Below are 20,169 nucleotides of genomic sequence, written 5' to 3' on the forward strand. Positions count from 1 at the left end.
CTTTCAGTTTGTACTGAATGAAGCTGGGCCTCATTCTGCCTCAACTGTTTTGCTAAAACAGATGTCTGCTGATGAAATCATGTCTGAATTAAGACCAGGTGAAGCTTTCGGCCTTGTCTGCTGACCCTGTATGAAAGTCATTCCATGTAAAACCCAATAAGAAGGAAGCATGTTTAAATCGAAAGCACAGAATTCTGTTTATTGACCATTGCACGCACACTAACAGATGAGAAGAATATTTACACAGATGTAAACAGTCAGTACCTGCAACATGTAAGTACAGAGGCTGCACTGTGTGCCTAGCACTCAGCTACATATCAGTTAAAAATACCACAATCGCAGCATCCAAGGGTTCATCTGCTTCTTTCTGCCATGCTGGGCAAGCCAAGCGTATCACTGTGTTAAGCTTTCATCAATGTAGGCTTTGTCAATGGTCATGATAAATGAAGTCAATCACAAGTCACTCAGGACAATCAGCAGAAGAGTAGTAGAGCTAGCTGAATATTTGCCCATGGTCTGTCAGGCTTTAGATTAAAACATCTGGGCTTTCACTGCTCAGGACACTCAGTATCATATTGGGGGGGGGGGTTGGGGGCACTACACACAAATTAGTGAAGTCCCATCCAACCAGGAATCACCAAAAAACAGTGTCAATTTTAATAGTCCAATTTCTTTAAACAAATTAAATCAATGAGACAAAAAAAATAAACAAAAAACACACAAAAACGCTTATAATTTTAAACATATAACGTTTTATCTCACAATTTTAGTAGTAAATGCACAGCTCATCGGAATATAAGCAACTTCTTGCCTCCATTTTGTTAATATTCTTGGGAACAGGTCATAAGGGCATTGTTAACTTGCTGCCTTTGGTGTCAGAACCATGTCGAACTCTTCCCTCTCAGAGCAAATAATTGCAAAAAAACTGGAGATGGATCTCAGTGTACCTTGACAGGTTTAGTTTTTCTTCATCTGTAAACCATCTACCATCATACAATTAAACAAAATAATAAGGTACAACAACATATTAACAAGGCAAGAACAAGCAAAGAAAAGTGCAAAAATGCAATCGTACTCTACTCCTTCACATCCTCAAAATACAAACACCCTGTTCCTGTGGGTTGTGTTATCAACAGACATGCCTACTCCAAAAAAAAATAAAAATCCCACAATGCCTTCTGTTAAATATCCTGCACAGCAGGAGATAACTTGGTGTGGAAGGCCTTAGACACTACCATCTATGTCTATCTCAGTCTTTCTATCTCTTCCCTCCCTATTCTCCTACTTTTTCATGCCCTTGATGTTCCAGAAGACTTTCAGCCTTTGTCCACAGTAACACTGTAATTAGGACCATGTCTTGTCTGTATCTGCTGCTTTACTCGGCAACTGTACCCAATTTTGAGAGCAGGCAGCATTAATCCAAAGGTGCTGCCCACCTACACAATCTTCAAATACATTCTACTGAACCAGACATCCTGGGAGTAGAGAGCAAATATAAGAATACTCGAAAATAAGAGCAAAGAAAATCGTGTGGGCTTGCTCCTCTCATTTTTCTGGGTTCTGTATTCTGTTTTAATTGATAGTGCAATCGTTACATTTGAGTCCTATATATCTATATATAATAACACACAATGGCAACATATAAAAGTTTTTTTATAGGATTGTTGTTCATATCTCTGCACCACACCCTGATATCTCTCTCTGACAGGAAACATTTTCCCTACTGAGCGTTTCCAATTTTTTTCAAAATACAAACATTAAAATAATTTAGAACACGCCTAAAATCAGACAGTTACCTCTCAAACTAAAACAGCTTTTGCAGTGTAGTGACAATCCACAACATCCAATGACAGTTTCTTAATTGGTTATAAAATCCATAGAAATTTTACACAAAAAAAAAGGAAGAACAGACTGTGACACATCTCCACACAAATCATCATGCAAAAGTCAAACATAAAGAGGTCAAGCAAACTGATATTAAGTGGGTTTTGTTCTTTTTCTCTGTCTGTATGTCTGCACTATGTGTCTTCGTACCACTAGAAAAATCACAGGCAATGATTTTACGTTTTTTTTATTTTTTAGTTTGTTTGTTCTGTTTGGTTTGTAGTATTAATAGATATAATGCATTATGTTAAACATTCATTGTTAAATATGACATCATGTCATTACAGCAGTGTTTGACTGCATGGAGAGATTAATATGAACATTTTGAGGCTGTCTGGTTTTAGTTGTTTTAACAGACTAGGGCAAATTGCCTCAGATTTTTGCCTACTGACTCGTAGACAAGTAATATCATCTCACATGCGAACATAAAGATATAACAAGGTGTACCACCCCCACAGAGTCACAGTCAGAGGTCAATTTATGAGATCCGGAACCTTTGATTATACTAACCGGCATTCCTCTGTCGCCAGTCACAAATTACAGCAAGCGCATCCCTCTTGTAGCCTATTGCAAGCCCACAGCTCAGAAAACATGGCCAGGTTTAGTATCAAAATACAAGGTTTCCCCCTAGTGGACGGCAGACAGTGGTTTAACTCTGAGAGAAAATGAAAATCTACATTCAACAGGCACTTGATTGAAACTGCACAGCAAACACAGAGCCATCCAGTTAGCATGCCTCTGTTTTGACTCTCACACAGAGAAGGCAGTTTGAAAAAATGTAAATATTTCAGTATCTTTGACCCACTGACCCTACTCATATTCTCACTCAGCACAGCTCTCACCCATCCAAAGATATGGCAACGTTAATACGCTCAGCAGGTTGTGCCTATTTTACAACTTGCTAAACAGACAATGGGAAACTGCCATGTCATTTCTCACAGTAACTGAGACAGTGAGAAACTAGAGAAGCCAACGATGCCACAAAACCGTGAGAGGCTGTGAGGTCTGCTTTACAGCCAAGATGCAAAGTGACACACAACATTTAATGATGGATGGCAGGAACTGACAAGCTACACAGACACTTTTAGACAAACAGAAAGAAAAGTGAGGAATGAGGTAGAGACACAACCAGTCACATCAGGGATAGGAGAGGGCAGAAAGATAGAGAGTGAGGCAGAGAGATACCCAGATGTTGGTGTTTGTACGGAGTAGGACAGATGGGCAGGAATGCCTTAGACTCAGCCGTGTCAGATGGTTTTCTTTTTGTTTTTGTTTTTTTCTGCCATGCAGTTCAAAGCTCCCGGTGACGCTGGGGGTCCCGAGGCAGTGGTGGCTCTGAGTCATCCATGGGCAAAACCAGACGCGTGCCTCTAATCACCAGCTCATGGTCGCCAAAGGCCAGCTCTCTGTCCAGAGCCTCGTCTGAGGTGACACCGCCCATGGACTGGCCGCTCGTGCGCACGCCAGTGGCATCAGTGCTCACAGTGATGTCACCGTATGTCAAGCTGATGTCACCGTCATTCAGGATGAGGTCAGAGTCGTCGTCTTTCAGCTGTCCCTCATTCTGTTTTGAAGGAGGATAAATGGATAAGGGATAGTGTTAGAAAGATATTTCTTTTTTGACAATTAGCAATTACAAGACCTTTAAAGCAATATGCTTTGTGATTATTTAGGACATATATTTCCTGGCCCACAACCAAGGCAATGAATTACCAAAAATACGTCCTAAAAGTTTTTTCTTTTTCTGTCACTTCTACTATGAACATTCTTTACCTGTTTACATGCTTCTTACAATTAGTTTATTCATTTTTGCCATTGCTACCTACCGGGCCGGCCTAGAAGAGGCATTGACTGACTCCCAATGTTGAGCCATATTTCACATTCCAGTTCGTGAACTAAATTTGGAACCATTCGGCACGTTTCCACCTTCAGCGCAAACCGTGGCTGAATAACAGGAAATCAGACAAGAACACAGTCCATTTTCGTGTGTTTCTGTGGCTGTGTTTGGCGTAACCCCATGCATGTTGCCCAAAGCTTCAGCTCGGCACTGGTTAGTTCACAAGCTCAGCGGGACGGCTCGGAACTCGGCAACATTTACACACTTCTTATACCTCACACAGAGAGGACTGCTGAGTTTGTCTTATTTCGTGAGAGTGTGTCTTTGGTGGGGAGACATTTTGTGGCGTAAGTGTGTTTATAAAACTCCATATAGCTGTGCACCGCCACATTAAACCTCACGTTTTACTCTAACAAGTTACACTGAATAAAAAAGTAATTGTACATCTTAAAATTAACAAAATGTTCTTAGTTCGTTTTTTTTTTTTTTTGCTGGTGATAGAACATCTAGTACTTTTAAAGTATTTTTAAATAAAATGAACATGCAAATGTTATATATTTTGAACAAATCTTTGTGCTCCTTTTATCCTTTCTGCATTTATTAGTCCTGCCCTCCATATTTTCTGTACAACACTATCATATAATAGAAACCACATGTAAACAAAGACATTGATATGAAGCACCAAAGCTTCACCAGGCCTTCCAATGACAAGGGGATGTATTTTGGGCTTTCCTACTTTCCTACAAGGGCTATATGGCTAATAGTGGTCTGGCAAAATTAGGTTTCTCTTTGTTTCTAAATAAAAATGTAATATATATGACTTATTGACCTACAAAAACAAATGTTATATATTTTTAAGAACTATCTTAAAACTTGAAGCCAGAATTTGATTTATACATTCCTCCTGCACCCATAATAATCTTGTCTTTGTCAACACAGGTATGCAGTTTTCCCACTATAAACTAATGCATAATTGGCTAGATATAAGGAAAGCAGAAAACTATACATTTGTTTTTTCACTGAGCTATTTTTTTTAAGAAAAAAGATATATTAGTAATAGTGTGTAATGATGCTGGGTAAAAAGCTGACCTCATAAGCCTGTGGACTGGTGAGGCATCGTGCCAGAGGACCACAGCAGGCAGGCAATGTGGCTGTGAGTGGAGGACCACTGTGCGTCAAAATGGGCTTTAGGTAACTGGAGAGGAATAGGGCTAAGGCTACTGTAACATTAAATTTCAGAAACTTCAAACATAGGAGTTTCCACTTTTTGTATTATTGAAAATATCTCAACTCTTTTCCTGGATTTACTCAAATTCTTCAAATACAGCACTCCCCACTGAATATCTTTAAAAAATACAATGTAAAGGATACTTGTGGTCAAAGTTGTACCAAATCCTAAATAACCAAGCACTCTCTTGTTTGGTGCTCCTTCTCTCTGATCCATCAGGGCCAGTCTGCAGACACACAGCCATAAACATCACTAAAGTTTATATAAATTATACAAGGCACTCAATATTGTTTGTCTTCATGCACAATGGAAAACATACTTACTGAACTGTCCTGGTCAGTGTCAACACCAACACTGTTACAACAAAATATAATATGTAATGGTCAATATATTATATATAATGAAACAAGACATAAAATATGCCCTATTTACACAACATTCTGCTGTTTTCCTCCCAACCTGTGGCTTGCAGAAGCTGCAGATTTTGCATTTGATAAGTGTAGTATAAATTTACATCACAACAGTGAAACACAGTAGCTACAAGCATAATCAGAATCAACAAGGCCTTTGATTACAGTTTAGAAGCAAAGAGTGCTTCAAAAAGCAGTACTTACAGCTTAGCTCATAGTTTTTGTCTTAAATTTTCAATCTCACAGAGAGTTCTTTCTTTCTGAGAAAGGGAGTGTCTCACACTGACCGGATCCGCTGGCAAGACAGCATCTGAGTGGTGCCTCCTCCACAGATCCACACAGTGAAGAAGACCACCAGCAAAGTAGTTGAGAACATCATCTGCCGTGCATATGTGGCTGTGTCCCTGATTGAGAGGGCAAATGTCATGGCCCCTCTCAGACCTAAGGGAAGGAACAGTAGAGGGATTCACACTCAGCTCAACACAAACAGAGTGGCAAAAATTATATAGACATAAATAGCTTTATGTTTTTTTTTTTATGTTAAATTTTTACTCAATAAGTCACCCAAATAGTTAGTAGAATACAGAATTACTTATAGAGTCAGTAATAAATGAAGTAATGTCAAGGTCAATATTTTTAGAACACTGTAGAAACAGATAATAATAAACAGTGGGAAAACAGAAAACTGCTTCCTTGCAGTTCTTTTATTTTAAACCAGAATTCCCTACTCTGGTGTTGTCTGAAAGTGACATTTCAGTTCAGCTCTGTCTACAAACCTGCAAACATCATCATGTGTTGAAAGTTGGAGCTTATCTTGTTTCTCCGGCCCAAGTTGAGCAAGAATGAGAGAGGGTAGATATTAGCTGCACGGCCTAGGAATACAGCCAACTGGGAGAGGAAGCTGTCAAGGAACCACTCAAAAATGTGAGGAACTCAGTACTGCCAACCATTCAAAACCATGGGTAACTGTACTTCCTGCTTCAGTAGGGTATGAGTGAGGTGTTTTCAATAAGTGGTTCCCAAAGTCAAGTAAATGAGGAAGGTTTAAGCACTGCTAGTACTGTGTGTTTGGGGTGGGGGTGTTTCTCTACAGTTTTAGAGAAGGTGTTTTGAGCCAGTTCTTCCAGAGGTACAAATGTAATCGTATCACTGCCAACTGTTCACTTTACTCCCCAGCCACTTATTTAAAGGAACAAGGTAAGACACACTTCCCAAAAAGTAATCTGTTGATCTCATTTTCTAACCAGTACTATCTTCATCTAATCAAGCTCGCAAACACACCTATATATTTTTTTAAACCACTGTCAAATACCATGGCAACTCCGGTAACATAAGTATCAAAAGGCACAGGCCTACTGTTGCCCACTATACTACCCTTACACAGCAGACAGTACGAAGTTTAGGATACAAATGCTCCTACTATGAAGATGGGGTTGAAGACATGGTTCTGGAAGGTGAACAATGTGAGTCCCATGTAGGAAAAGATGAAGTTCTCAGCCAGGAAATTCAGTAGCTCAAATAACTAAAAAGCACAGAGAAGTATTTCAAAATCTTTGTCCAAGAAATAAATAAAATGTAAACCATGGATTTAAATATACAGGGAGAAAATACATTTTGTTTGAAGAGGTAATCCATAACATGTTGTTAAGTTTTTAATGTTTAAAGATGAAACAGTCATTCATATTTAGTAGAATTGTTCAACCATTTTTGAAAAAAAAAATGGCTGGTGTGGCTGGCCCATGAGGCAGTCCAGAAAAAAAAATTCACAATCAATTTCTGCATTATATTTAAAAGAACCAGAAGAAAACTTACTTGCTTGGTTCTGTCCTGAGACTCAGGGGAAAGATTGTTAAATGTGTAATGAGCCTGAGTGATTCCACAGAACAGAACTGCTACCACACCTAAAAAACACAACACACACTAAAATCCTGCTCTGGTGATTGCAATATAGAAAGAGGTCAACAGTGACAAGAGCTGATAAGAAGAACTTTTAAGTCTCAGTGTTACCTGTGAAGCCGCAGGCCTCAGCTAGCAAGAATGTGCTCCAGGACATGAGGAAGAACAGTGCTGTCTCCAGAAGCTGAAAGTCCCGCAGCTTGGTAAACTTGGTGACTTGAGGATGAGTTAAGGAGAGTTGCAAGTTGACATACCAGACATAACATTAAATACAGAACTAAGGGGAAACAAATTGAAATATTTAAATACTCTAAAATTGTAATCTGCAAGGTAAATATTTATTTACCCTGAAAAACTAATACATTCAAATAAAATAATAAAATAGTATATCATTAATAATTTCTTGCATTGTGATATTTTTTCATTTGTTAGTGTGTGAGCTTCCAGCACAGTATTTGCAAACCCCATTTCCAAAAAAAGCCTGGGATGCTGTGGAAACAGACAAAAACTGAATGCATCAATGTGCCAATCATCTAAATCATATATTTAATTGAAAATAGTAAAAAGACCATTTTTCAAACATTGAAGCTGAAGAATTTGATTGTTTTTAGGAAACATACCATTGCATCCCAAAGAAAAATATGCATCTCCAAAGTAATATTACACGAGAAGGGGAAAAAAAATCCTTCCTACCCATCAATGGATGTCAGTGTAAAAAGATTTTATTCCAATCATTTATGTTCATCCATTCATCATGTTTTTTTTTTTATTGTGAAGGGCAGTTTCTGTGTTCAAATTATATAGCAAAATAAATATTGCCAAAAAAAAAAGTTTTTCTTTGGACAGTGACAATATACCTGTTTTGAACTTGAATGCCAGCAACACACACACAAAAATCCAAACCCTGTATAGGATATTAAGGCTGTCACTACTCCAGTTGCAACTCCAAGAGCAAAGGACCCACTGAAGACACCCAGAAAAATGCCAAAGGACTTCAGCATGGCCATGGCTTCAAATGTATGACTGTTGTCTCCCTCAGGTTGATACGCAACAATGGATCTGGTGACAGGATGCCGATTAAAAAAAAAAACAACAACATCAACAATCATATACTTTTTCATTCACAGTATACAGCAGAAAGAAAATTTTACTACATTCCAAAAGTACAGGGTGCTAAAAAGAGCAGGAATATATAAATATATATAAACTTGGCAGGGAAATTTATTCCAACACAAATCAGTCTAATATTGTGTTGTCTCCGTGGAAAGCACACATTAGGTAGAAATAAAAGAAGTGGAGGCACAGCACATCATGCCCTCGCAGCCTAACACAACAAACCCAACCAGGTTCATCCTTGACAATATCATAAACCAGGGCATTTGTTTTTTAGGATGCAAAACTGCACAGCTCCAATCAGACAAATTAGGGTTCTGCTGTCTATATTACACAAACTCAAAATACGAAAAGTTCTCATGTAAATGCTGGACACAGTATCTAGGTGAAAAGGTTCAGTCACTAATGAGCAGAGTCAACTGTGGATGTAAGGATTTGATAGTCACTTTTTTGTTGTTTTGTTGATTAATTATTCGTTAGTAAAAACAGAGAGGCCTAATATAATAAACTTATATATTTACTACTCCTAGAAAAGCCTTGGTTTATTGTACTCTTTTCTCACTTTGAATTTGTTACCCATTTTACAATCACAACAGTTTTAAGCAATACCAATTAGGGTGATGATACACTAGTTTTCTACAGCTTCTGGAATAAGGATACATCCTATAGAAGCAATTTTGGGGATCAAATCATAACCACACACACACCTATCACCAGCCAGCAAATGCACACAGTTTGGCCACAGTACACCACCAAACCTGAGCTGCAATTATAATAATTCCAAAATAAAATAAAGCTACTTGTCTCTAGCCATGAAAATTAACACTGAAGGAAGTACCCCTGTCTACAACTAGGTTTTAAGTGCAGGGTTTACTTCAATTCACACATTTCACTACCTGTCCACAAAACTTGGTAATCAACAGATGAATCAGTACATGAATAGTTGAACAGGGATATCCCCATGGTGAATTTATTAACCATTCAGTCTGACATGGTTATTTAATAAAGAAAAAAGGTCACCCTTTTAAATTACACATGCATAATAACAGGTGAGAATCTGAGGCCAAACTATAGGTCATTCACTCTGCATATCCTGGTCTGGCCAGCCAATGCAGACACACCAAAACCTCTGGTCTTCAGAGTCAAAGCTACTTATGTAGCACACCCGTTGGGGAGTGCTTTTTCTGTCGGGTTCCCGCCATTTACGCATTGAGCCACACCTCCATAACCATGTTGGCCCACCCCACAGTGTCTCCTGTGATAAGAGAGGATTCTGGAGACGATGCCATCAGTCCAACAGGAGAAGAGCCAGATATTAGATACATTCCACACTGCAGTTGTTCTTTGAGTAGTAACAAGTCATCGTACAATAAATAAGACATGCTGTTATAATATGCTGAAATGAGTGAATGATTGAGTAAATGCTGAAAGCTATGTATTTAGCCAGTCTTCCAAACATAAAAAGGAGTGAGACATCAAGCCTACACTTACAAAATGAGTTAAGTCACTGTGATTCAGTTTGTTCTAAATTTGTACTGGTCATGGTATTAGAAGGTTCTGCATTTCTGCAATTGAATATGAACTGTTGTAGGAAAAAAAGACTTACGAAGACAACACCACAGCAACTGCATCATTCAGAACGCTTTCTCCAAAGAGCAGAGCATAGAGGTCAAAATCTACCTGTAACTCATTGAAGATGGCCAGGACTGTCACTAGAAAACAAGATACAGAACACTGTTATTTTCAGATTTATGATCACTCTTACATAGGATATTTTCAAGCCGCCTGTAAGATTTAAATTAACTGGTTATATTGAGACACACCTGGGTCTGTGGCTGACACAATGGCACCAAAAAACAGACAGTCAGTGAAAAAGAAGTCCCCATCCAACTGGCCAATCCGCTGCATCAGCGTCACACAGCCATACATCAGTAACCTGCAAATGCAAAATCATCATCCTACAATGGGTTGTTGTCTTAAAACATGCAAAATATGTATTCATAAAGTACACTTACCCAATGATAAAGCAGGACATCACTGTTCCAACAAAAGCAAAAGCAAGAATGGAGCCCATGTTTCTGAAGAAATGTCTCTGAAATAAAGTGAAAGAGAAATATAGACTTTCATTAATATATCAACTAATTTAAAGTTTACTAAGCAATGTTAAATTCCTGGCTAGTTATGGCTTCAAACTTTGAATATAACATTCACGCACCATAAAATATTATGTACATGTACGCAACTCTAAAAATTAAAAATTATATAGTGAAATTATGTTGTTAAAAAATGAATTGTTCATACCCGTTTTAAACTATACCCAGCATGAAATATGATTGGAGGCAGAAGAATATTGAAGAAGACTTCAGGATCAAAGGTGACCTGAAACAGCACGAGAAGCAAAACACAGCACTAAAATTACTTCCGTATAAACCCATTACTTTCAAATTTATCATGTGATGCATTACCTCAGCTTTGACATGTGACAAATATAAAATCAGATTTTGTAGCGTTTTGTGTTTACAGCAGATTTAAGCATTAAATAGCTGTTTCAAAGCATCTGACTGATTAAATAGACACATCGTTATTATCGTCTGATCAAGATTTAAACACATACCCACAGTGATTTCATACAAAAACACAAACAAAGCCTTTTATCATAACACCTTACTCTGCAAAATAAAATCACAGAGACAATCTGAACACAAACACACAAAAAAAAAAATCACTTTACCTTACGAAGCATCTCGTTGTCCTGAACATCATGGACTTCACTGGCACTTATCTCACCCTTAAGCGTGTACTCATAAAACTTGTTACTAACATTTACCAGCAGCGTGGCTGGACTAGAATTGACATGGCAACTCAATGTAACGTTGTTGATGTCTCTGGGAACGTGGATTCCATAGCGAAGTACAACCCCAACAAGCAATCCTAGTGACAGATAATAAATCAGTCAATAGTAAAACACTCTACTTAGAAATTTAATATCTAACTACACCACATAAACATATTTTGAAAATACATGGTAATATTTAATTGTGCTTTATATGACTTAATGTATATGGCATACTGTAGTCAGAACCAAACCTTCTTGAACAACATGGAGAAGGAAAAACCCCCTTAACTCAGTGTCAGTTGGAGATGGCATATTGACATTATGGCAGGTTTTAAAAGTGGCAAAAATATTGATTTTAGTCTATGTCGAAATATCATGATACATAGAGTGTACTGTGAAAATGTATTGCAATATAAGATATCTGTCTCATCGCCCAGCCCTATGAGCGCTTTAACTTGTTCTGTTGTTATGGAGAGGTAAGATGCTTCTTGAAATAATTAGCCAGGTTTTTCCAAGTTACTCATTGTCTCATGGGTTTCATAACAGTCTACTGTGGTCCAGCATAATATTACAGCTTGTTAAGGGCAGAAAATAAGTAACTAAACTTGGCCTAGTCAGAAAAAACTATCAAAATAACACAGAAAACTTGTAAGAGGAAATTAGCACAGTAGCAAACAAACAAGCACAGCTAGCCAGTTTAGCTAACGTTTATTTTTTTGCGGCCCTCATGATAAGCTAGATTTATTGAATCCTTTCTTAACACCATGCCACTTTTCATAAACTGTACATACACACGATATACGCCGTTATCGTCCTATTGCCTCCACCGTGTTTTTAGCTTAGCTAAAATACACGTAAACATCCCTCCCATGCAAATCAATGACCTGATGCTGCTGCAGGTTCTCACCGTAGATCATAGCGAGGCCTGTTTCGTGTAAGAACCTGAAACGACGGTGTTTGAACAGCCATATGGTTAATATAGTGAGAGTGAGAAGTAAAATAAAGATGAGTAAATCGGCGCTGTCTTGTCTGTGGCTTTCCTCAGCCTTCTTCTCTGTCACGATATTCTCCATCGCGCTGTCTTCAGCTACACAGACGCACAGGCAGACGGACAGAGCGACTAAAAAACACCAAGACAGCTTTCCCTTTGCGGCGCTGAGTCTCCAGTGAGCGCCCATGTTGGCATTTCTTGTAGGTCACTAATATTACAGGACTGATGACTGTTCAGAAAATCATCATAACACACAGAAGCTGAATTTCGGTTGGAGCTGAGACAGCGCTGTGTGGACTTTTCCTGATCCACAGCGGCTCCGCCCCCTTCGGCCTGCGTCACCACGCTGGAAAACCCTTCAATGTTCGTCCACGTTATTTCAGCAATGCCTGCACTTTAAAGAGCAATTTTTCCACATTCTTATAAAAGTGATCTTTAATTAATATTATTATATTTTTCCTGTACATTACATGCAAACCACATTGACTTGAAAATGAACTGTTGTTGGTCTGTACACTTTGGATTTTCGTTTTGAAATGGGAGATGGAAAATAATGCATGACAACCTGATTTTTGTTTAGACACTGAAAATGAGAACAGGCCTGTTATTTAATTTCTGATTTGAAAGGAGAAAAAAGGGCGGTCACACAGCTCCAGGGGCCTGGAGGTTGTGGGTTCGATTCCCGCTCCGGGTGACTGTCTGTGAGGAGTTGGTTTGTTTTCCCCGTGTTCACGTGGGTTTCCTCCGGGTGCTCCGGCCACAGTCCAAAAACACATGTTGGTAGGTGGATTGGCGACTCAAACGTGTCCCTAGGTGTAGTGAATGTGTGTTTGTGTGTGTTGCCCTGTGAAGGACTGGCGCCCCCTCCAGGGTGTATTCCTGCCTTGCGCCCAATGATTCCAGGTAGGCTCTGGACCCACCGTGACCCTGAATTGGATAAGCACTTACAGATAACGAATGAAAAAAAAGGAGAAAAAAGTTGTAGTCAGAGCAACTGTCAGAGATTTTGATATTGATTCTACCCTCTATCTTAAACAGGAAAAAAAAGTTACTCGCATTCATGTGACATGTGATAGATACTGCTATGAAATGTGCAAAATAATTTCCAAAAAATTGTTCCATCGCCATTTGGCTGAGCATCATCTCTTTGCACAGTGAGAGCAGGCGAAAGTTGTATTTACTCATAAAATATTTACTTTTTTTGGGGGTGTTCGCTGTACTTTTTCGTCAGCCACATCCAAATATCCAAGTAGTGTTTGAACTTCTTCGAAAACCACAGCATAATTTTATTTCACTTTAAATTCTAGCTTTAGCAGTTAACTTGTTTTTTTGTTTGTTTATATTGCAGAAACTTTCTTGCAGCTTTTTTTTAAAATAATGAATTTAAAAAGATGTTTTATTTTTTTAAAAAAAGATGTTTTATTTTATTTCAAGATACATTTTTTAAAGAGTGTGTTGATCTCATTTTTGCCTTTACAGCTTGTGAGTTACATGTGGTTTCATTCCGAACCATGTTTTTTGTTTTGTTTTTACTATGTGTATGGAAATGGCTCTAACCACCTTTTGGGAAGTGGGCTAAGAATAAAGGTTTGTACAGATAACTACCTGCTATATTCCCTCTCCCTGAGGTAAGCGGAGTAGATGTCAATATTTGTGTCTCATCAGTTTTAGCTTCAGTATAAATCATGACTAGAGAGAGGGCAGCCAGGAGGTAATTTATCAGAGGCAAAATATAAACTCCATGCAACGTTCTGAGATACATAAGTGTATGTTTTTCATTTCTATTGGACTTGATGTCAATTCATCTGTGATTCCTCTATGTCTGATTAGTATGATGGACTTTCAAGGCTGGGAGTTAGCTCTGCACATTTTTCCTCTATTTATATACAGCTCTATTCTATTCCTCAGCTCTATTCCTCTATTTATATGAAGCACCTGAAACTACAGATACTGGAAGCCTGTGCTAGCATTTCTGCTGTGTTGCTATCAGTGTGTGAAGAGTGGAAGAAGAGGGTTGCATTGACAATCCAACACAATGGGCAGCACTTTGAACACATTTTATAAGTGGTCAGAAACTTGTAAATAACTCATGAAAGAATAAAGTTACTTTAAAACCACCGTTACCAAAGCACACCATTGTTTTTCTTGTGAAATTCCCAATGTTTGATGTGTCACGTGACCCTCTTCCCATCGAAAAAACAAAAGTTGGATCCAAAATGGCCACCATGGTCACCACCCATCTTCAAAAGTTTCCCCCCTCCCATATACTAATGTGCCACAAACAGGAAGTTAATATCACCAACATTCCCATTTTATTAAGGTGTATCCATATATATGTCCCACCCTGTATATTGATTGTGCACCACAGGAGCATGCATCACAATTTTACACCCCATGTTACATTTCTCCTGTGTTGGTGATGGCTTGATGCATTTTGAGCCTTTGTAGAAGCAATTGTTGGATTGCACTTTCAGTAAAGAGCCTTCAGCCCATAACTGCTATGTTGTCCTTCGGCAGGACCTGGACAATTTGTCATAACTGATGAAACCATGAATTCTGCTATCAGAAAAAGAGGATGCCCACCATAGGTGTGTGAAAAATCTCCAGTGCAGCTGAGTTATTCAGCAGGACCAAAGCACACAGGTGTCAACCTCTGAAAGGCTCAAAGAAACAAAATAAAAGCTTCAGCAGGTGGGCAAGCCTTTTCTTATAAAGCACCCTAACCAAGCACTAGATTCCTGGAGATTTTATCTGACTTGTCGGCATCAGGGAGCCGCATATAATATGCGGGAGACTCCCAGAACTTCCTGGAGACTTGGGATGTCTGTTAATGTTTCACTTTCTAATAAAGGTTGTGGATGTAGGGTTTCATAGTCATGGAAGTGTAATAAAACTGCGGTGCTGGTTTTCCACTGATTCTGTGCACTGAACTAACTCTGAAATTGCTCATATATTCAATGCAACCAAAACAAACTTTCCAAGTAAGTCTGTCCCTCTCTCCTGGGTCACCTGCTTTTCAGCACACAGTGGCTAATCAGCTGCAATGCACTGCTACCTGCCCCAGACTAGCTCCCCAGCACTATGCACATATCAGTACACCTGAACATAGTAACAGGCTATATGTGATGGTACTGTGACTCTGAATCAAAAATCTCTAAATTGTTTTGACCAGAGGAAAATGAATCCCAGCTTGGTGGGAGCATTCCTTGCCACTACCATCTATGGCTTGCTCAGTTGGGTTTTCTCTTGTTTTTATTGAGGTATTGTCTAGTACTGGACTTATGTAAAGCTGCTTTCATAATTATCAGTTGTAACATTCATTCATTTTCTGTAACCAAGAGTGAAACCAAGGCAGGAGGAACCCACTCTGGAGGGGGCACCAGTTCTTCACAGGGTGACACACATTCACTCACACCAATGGACACTCCTGAGTCACCAATCCACCTACCAATGTGTTTTTTTGGAATGTGGGAGGAAACACAGAGCACAGCACAGGGAGAACACACCAAACTCCTCAGAGACAGTCACCTGAAGCGGGACTTGAACCCACAACCTCCAGGTCCCTGGAGCTGTTTGACTGAGACACTACCTGCTGTGCCACTGTGCTGCCCCTCAGTTGTAACATTCATTTATTATCATTATCTGTAAGTGCTTATCCAGTTCAGGGTCGAGCCTACCAAGAATCATTCAATCAATCAATACACCCTGGAGGGGGCTCCAGTCCTTCACAGGGCAACACAGACACACACACATTCACTCACAACTACGGACACTTTTGAGTCGCCAATCCACCTACCAACGTGTGTTTTTGGACTGTGGGAGGAAACCGGAACACCCGGAGGAAACCCACAGGGAGAACACACCACACTCCTCACAGACAGTCACCCGGAGGAAACCCACGGGGAGAACACACCACACTCCTCACAGACAGTCACCCAGAGCGGGAATCGAACCCACAACCTCCAAGCCCCTAAAGCTGTGTGACTGCAACACTACCTGCTGCGCCACCGTGCCGCCCCAGTTGTAACATGTGTTATACAAATAAATTTGATTTGATAAATTGAGTTGAGGTACAGTAAATGTTAACAACCACAGCTCTCTCTAGGCATTTGACTCTAGTTTCTGACATCCACTCACATCCCACTGGTGTGGTCTTCATGAGCTAATGTGTTGCCTCAATTCTCTTTCAGGCACTGGACTTAAGTCTTGCCTTGCTACCCCAACATAAAGTGAAGGGGTAAACTGCCAACCAGCATGCCCACAGCACCAAAGAGCTCAGCAGGCATCATTAGTGCCATTAAAAATGCTGCTGGAGTTTCTTAGTGATTCCAAACTGCCCAAAACATGTGTTGTCTGGCATGACATTTGTATGAAAGCTGCTAAGAGTAACATTGTCCTTCTGGGTGTTACAGTACAATAGCTTTTAACACCAAACTTTCCCAGAAAGAATGGACTTCTCTACTTGATGGTGAGCACTAAACTTCACAGAACTGTCCTCATTCTCCAAGCCACAGAATACTAAATATATACACACACAAACTAAAGGGTTTGCTTAGGGTAATTGTACCATTAAACCGTGCTTACAAGCATACTCTGGACATATATTTGTACGAAAATGAATATGCAGGCCGTTTATCTGTAGAGTATGTATTAAATTATTTTTTATCGTGTTACGGTCGACCATATTTGGCCTACGCTTGTATTGTTTGTATTAGCTTGATGCCCTCTTTTCAAAATAAAATCCGGGGAGCTGAAGAAATGCGCCCTCTCGGGTCCTGAACTCTTATTTTGAAATCCCGCTTTGTGGAGTTCTGAGTGTCTTCCTAGCTGCTGAGCTCCGTTGAAAATGGCTTCGTCCTTTTGGAAAGGCGTCGTTGGTTTGGGCCTGTTCGCTTTGGCCCACGCGGCTTTCTCTGCGGCGCAGCGTGAGTGTGCTCTGAATCCTGAAGGGAGATGTTGTGGGGAGAGGAATAATAGTTCTGTTTGGTCTTAAATTAGTTTAAATTGAATAAATGTTACGTGAATCTCGTGGGACTGCGCTTTGGACTCAACGCTAACGGCTTCATTTAGCTGTCTCATTTATAGAAACACTCATTGATTAGGCTTTGTTTGCAGACCGGTATTATTTTTAGACTGGCTCTCTCTCTTTTTGTATATACATACATCGCTTAAATGCACACAGAAGTACTATGTGCTGTTAGAAATAGTTTGCGTTGTTAACTTGCATTTGTAGGAGCCGTACTGAAGCTTATCTAGCTCTAAGCGCATTGACAGACCGGCTGTTTCATTGTAGAATGATTGTTTTTTATTTATTTTTTTGGGTATATATTTTTTGTCAGTGTAATGTATTGTTTTCGCAGTCTACCTTGCTTTAAGGAACTTTTTGATATTCTGTTTTTGAAAATGTATGGTATTTTGTTTAGTCCTTACGCTACAGTCGCATATACAATGTCTCCAAATTGTGGACACCCCTTCTAATGCTTTATTTCAGCCACTTCTGTCAGCTGCCATTTAACAAAGGTATGATTCCCAGTTACTTGCATGGACTGGAAGGGTATTAATGTCTCCAGCATTGGTCTGTGGAGCAGTTCAACTGTCTTCTATGCATCGATGGAGCTCCATCCAATATCTTTGGGATGAGCTAACCTATAACTAATTATCCAGCATCAGTATCTGACTCTTCTAATGCTCTCTGGAGGAAGGCCTGCTGTAATGCCTTTTCAGAAGAGAAGTTATTACTGCAGCAAAGCATTCCAATTTCAGAAGAATATATATTTTTTTCTTTTCCAGATCGATCATACATGCGATTGACTGAAAAAGAGAATGAAACTCTTCCAATAGATGTAAGTTTTGTTCATTTGTGTATTAATTTTGTGTTTGAAAAAAGATAGGATGAAGTTGTTTAAACAAGATTTCCTTTGTTTACAGATAGTCTTACAGACATTATTAGCGTTTGCAATTACATGTTGTGGAATCGTCCATATCTCAGGTGAATTTAAAGACATGGATGCTTCTTCGGAGCTCAAACACAAGTAAGTCTAAGTAAATGTGCATCTGAAATTTAAGGACTAATATTGTCTGGTCAGCTCTTGCAAAGGCCCCTAACCATGTATCCTGAAGCACCTCACTGTAATTTAATCACTCACTCAGTTGACAACAATCTCCACAAGGAGTGCTAGTTGCGCCTTATATCAATTGCACTCTGTCCTTGCTCATCTAGGTAATTTTACTATATCAGTGTAAAGCATTAAAAACTAATCGTTGTGGTTTTTCTTTCAACAGGACATTTGACACATTGAGAAACCACCCTTCTTTCTATCTGTTTAATCACCGAGGTAGGGTGCTCTTCAGCTCTCCTGAACAAGAGCCTGCAACTGCACAGGCCTTGCCCTCCAATCCCTTGCGGTTACGCAAGTTGGAGAACTTTAACTGAGACTAGCCTTGAAGGGCTGCCTTGCCCGTTTTTCTCTACATCAGTAAACTCCTCATCTGGAAAGGGAAGAGAAACTTGTTTTCCTCTCACTCCTCTTTGTGCATATGTGAATATGCTGTACAAATTTTCATCAATGTGGTTACTACTTTGAAGTCTATGGACTGTGCCAACTCATTTTTTTTTTTTTTTTTTTCAACTGATACATTTGTAAATGTGTTACTGCTTGGGATTCCTAAAGGTCTGAAATATACATACTTCTGTGCCCCTTCTGATGGCACACAAGGAAGAGTGATGTCATCTTCCTGTACATCAAGGGGCACAGATCTTATTACCCAATACTTTTTGGTTTGCCACGATTCCTGCTGTGCTGCCATGTTTAACTGAAGTATGTTTTTCCCTGTGACCTGCTCAAAGGAGGTTAATAATACGGACCATTAATTGTACTTGTGTTCACATGGTATTTATGAGTGACTGACTTCAAAATAGACTTTGGTATGCAAATCATATTTTAAGGTTAGTGAAATCACTAAAATGGTGGCTAGTTATGGGGGAAAGAAGTAAATAGTTTTGACAACATTAATACTGTGAACTCGCAACTAATGGTACACCTGTCTTTCTTGGGTGGGGGAGAGCATTGTTTTTCCATTTTGTTTTATGTTCTAATGCATCTAATTATTTTTAACTTAATTAAATAAAATCTGAGATTTTATTGATGAATTTGTACCTCTATCCCAGAATTTCTCTCCCTGGTTTTACTGTCAGAATATACACAACAGTGTAAGACCCCACTGTTCCTAATAGAAGGCATTGTTATATGAGCTTTGAGAATTTAATATATATTAATATTTGAGTTAAAAAAAAAAAGTGACTGCAAAGGTGTCCTGTGCTTACCGGTTGGCTATAAATTCCCAAAGAAGCTAGTTTGTTTTATCATAGTCCAAGGAGCTGAGTGTGACTTAAATCCATCAGGCAAGAAAGAAGGATAAATGCCTGGGCTATGTGACACAGGTATTGTCGCTGTCACAGCTCCAGGGTTATGGGTTCAAACCCAGGGCATTGATTGTGAGGTATTTGGTGTGTTGTCCCTGTTTCTTTGTGGACTTCCTCTGTGAGTATGCTATCCAATCTCATGGACGGCCACTCTTATCCAAGTTGTGTTACTGCCTTGCACCCAGTGATTCCGGCTATGCTTTAGATCCAAGCCAACCCTGAACAGTATAAATTAATTAATGAAATCTGAAATCAAGATGTCTTAAGGCTGCAAATGAGAAAAATGATCAAATTATGGTGAAAAGCTGTATAAATATAGTCTTCCATCAGATGTAATTTTTTTTGTCTTTGACTTTAAGTCAACCAAGGTACAGTAAATGGCCTGGGTGATAAAGTAAAAGTTCTACAGATTTTTCAGTGTGGCACATTCATTAAACACCAGACTGGATGAGAAATCGGCATTGGTCTAATCCCATGAAAAAAAAAAAAAACATACTTCAAGCATTGCTTAATGCTTTTGTTTATAGTGTTTTTAATTTTCCTTGTTTTTT

General features: G+C 39.1%; 2 protein-coding genes across 2 annotated transcripts; one reads left to right on the top strand and one right to left on the bottom strand.

Annotated features, from left to right (window-relative positions):
* Window positions 1-160: 160 nt before the first annotated feature.
* slc9a6a (solute carrier family 9 member A6a) lies at window positions 161-12,545 on the bottom strand. The gene is made up of 16 exons (XM_066648786.1): window positions 12,112-12,545; window positions 11,100-11,299; window positions 10,670-10,747; window positions 10,384-10,460; window positions 10,192-10,304; window positions 9,975-10,080; window positions 8,173-8,314; window positions 7,367-7,472; window positions 7,172-7,260; window positions 6,768-6,881; window positions 6,136-6,247; window positions 5,647-5,800; window positions 5,273-5,303; window positions 5,093-5,175; window positions 4,811-4,916; window positions 161-3,448 (listed from the first exon to the last, which is right to left on the bottom strand). Exons 1-16 carry the CDS (start codon window positions 12,380-12,382, stop codon window positions 3,176-3,178), a joined length of 2,055 nt encoding a protein of 684 aa, XP_066504883.1. The 5' UTR covers window positions 12,383-12,545; the 3' UTR covers window positions 161-3,175.
* Window positions 12,546-16,978: 4,433 nt separating this feature from the next.
* Window positions 16,979-19,320, top strand: mmgt1 (membrane magnesium transporter 1). The gene is made up of 4 exons (XM_066649593.1): window positions 16,979-17,120; window positions 17,986-18,038; window positions 18,124-18,227; window positions 18,478-19,320. Exons 1-4 carry the CDS (start codon window positions 17,042-17,044, stop codon window positions 18,626-18,628), a joined length of 387 nt encoding a protein of 128 aa, XP_066505690.1. The 5' UTR covers window positions 16,979-17,041; the 3' UTR covers window positions 18,629-19,320.
* Window positions 19,321-20,169: the final 849 nt, after the last annotated feature.

This window comes from Hoplias malabaricus, chromosome 17 (genome assembly GCF_029633855.1).
Source record: "Hoplias malabaricus isolate fHopMal1 chromosome 17, fHopMal1.hap1, whole genome shotgun sequence".
Taxonomy (NCBI): domain Eukaryota; kingdom Metazoa; phylum Chordata; class Actinopteri; order Characiformes; family Erythrinidae; genus Hoplias; species Hoplias malabaricus.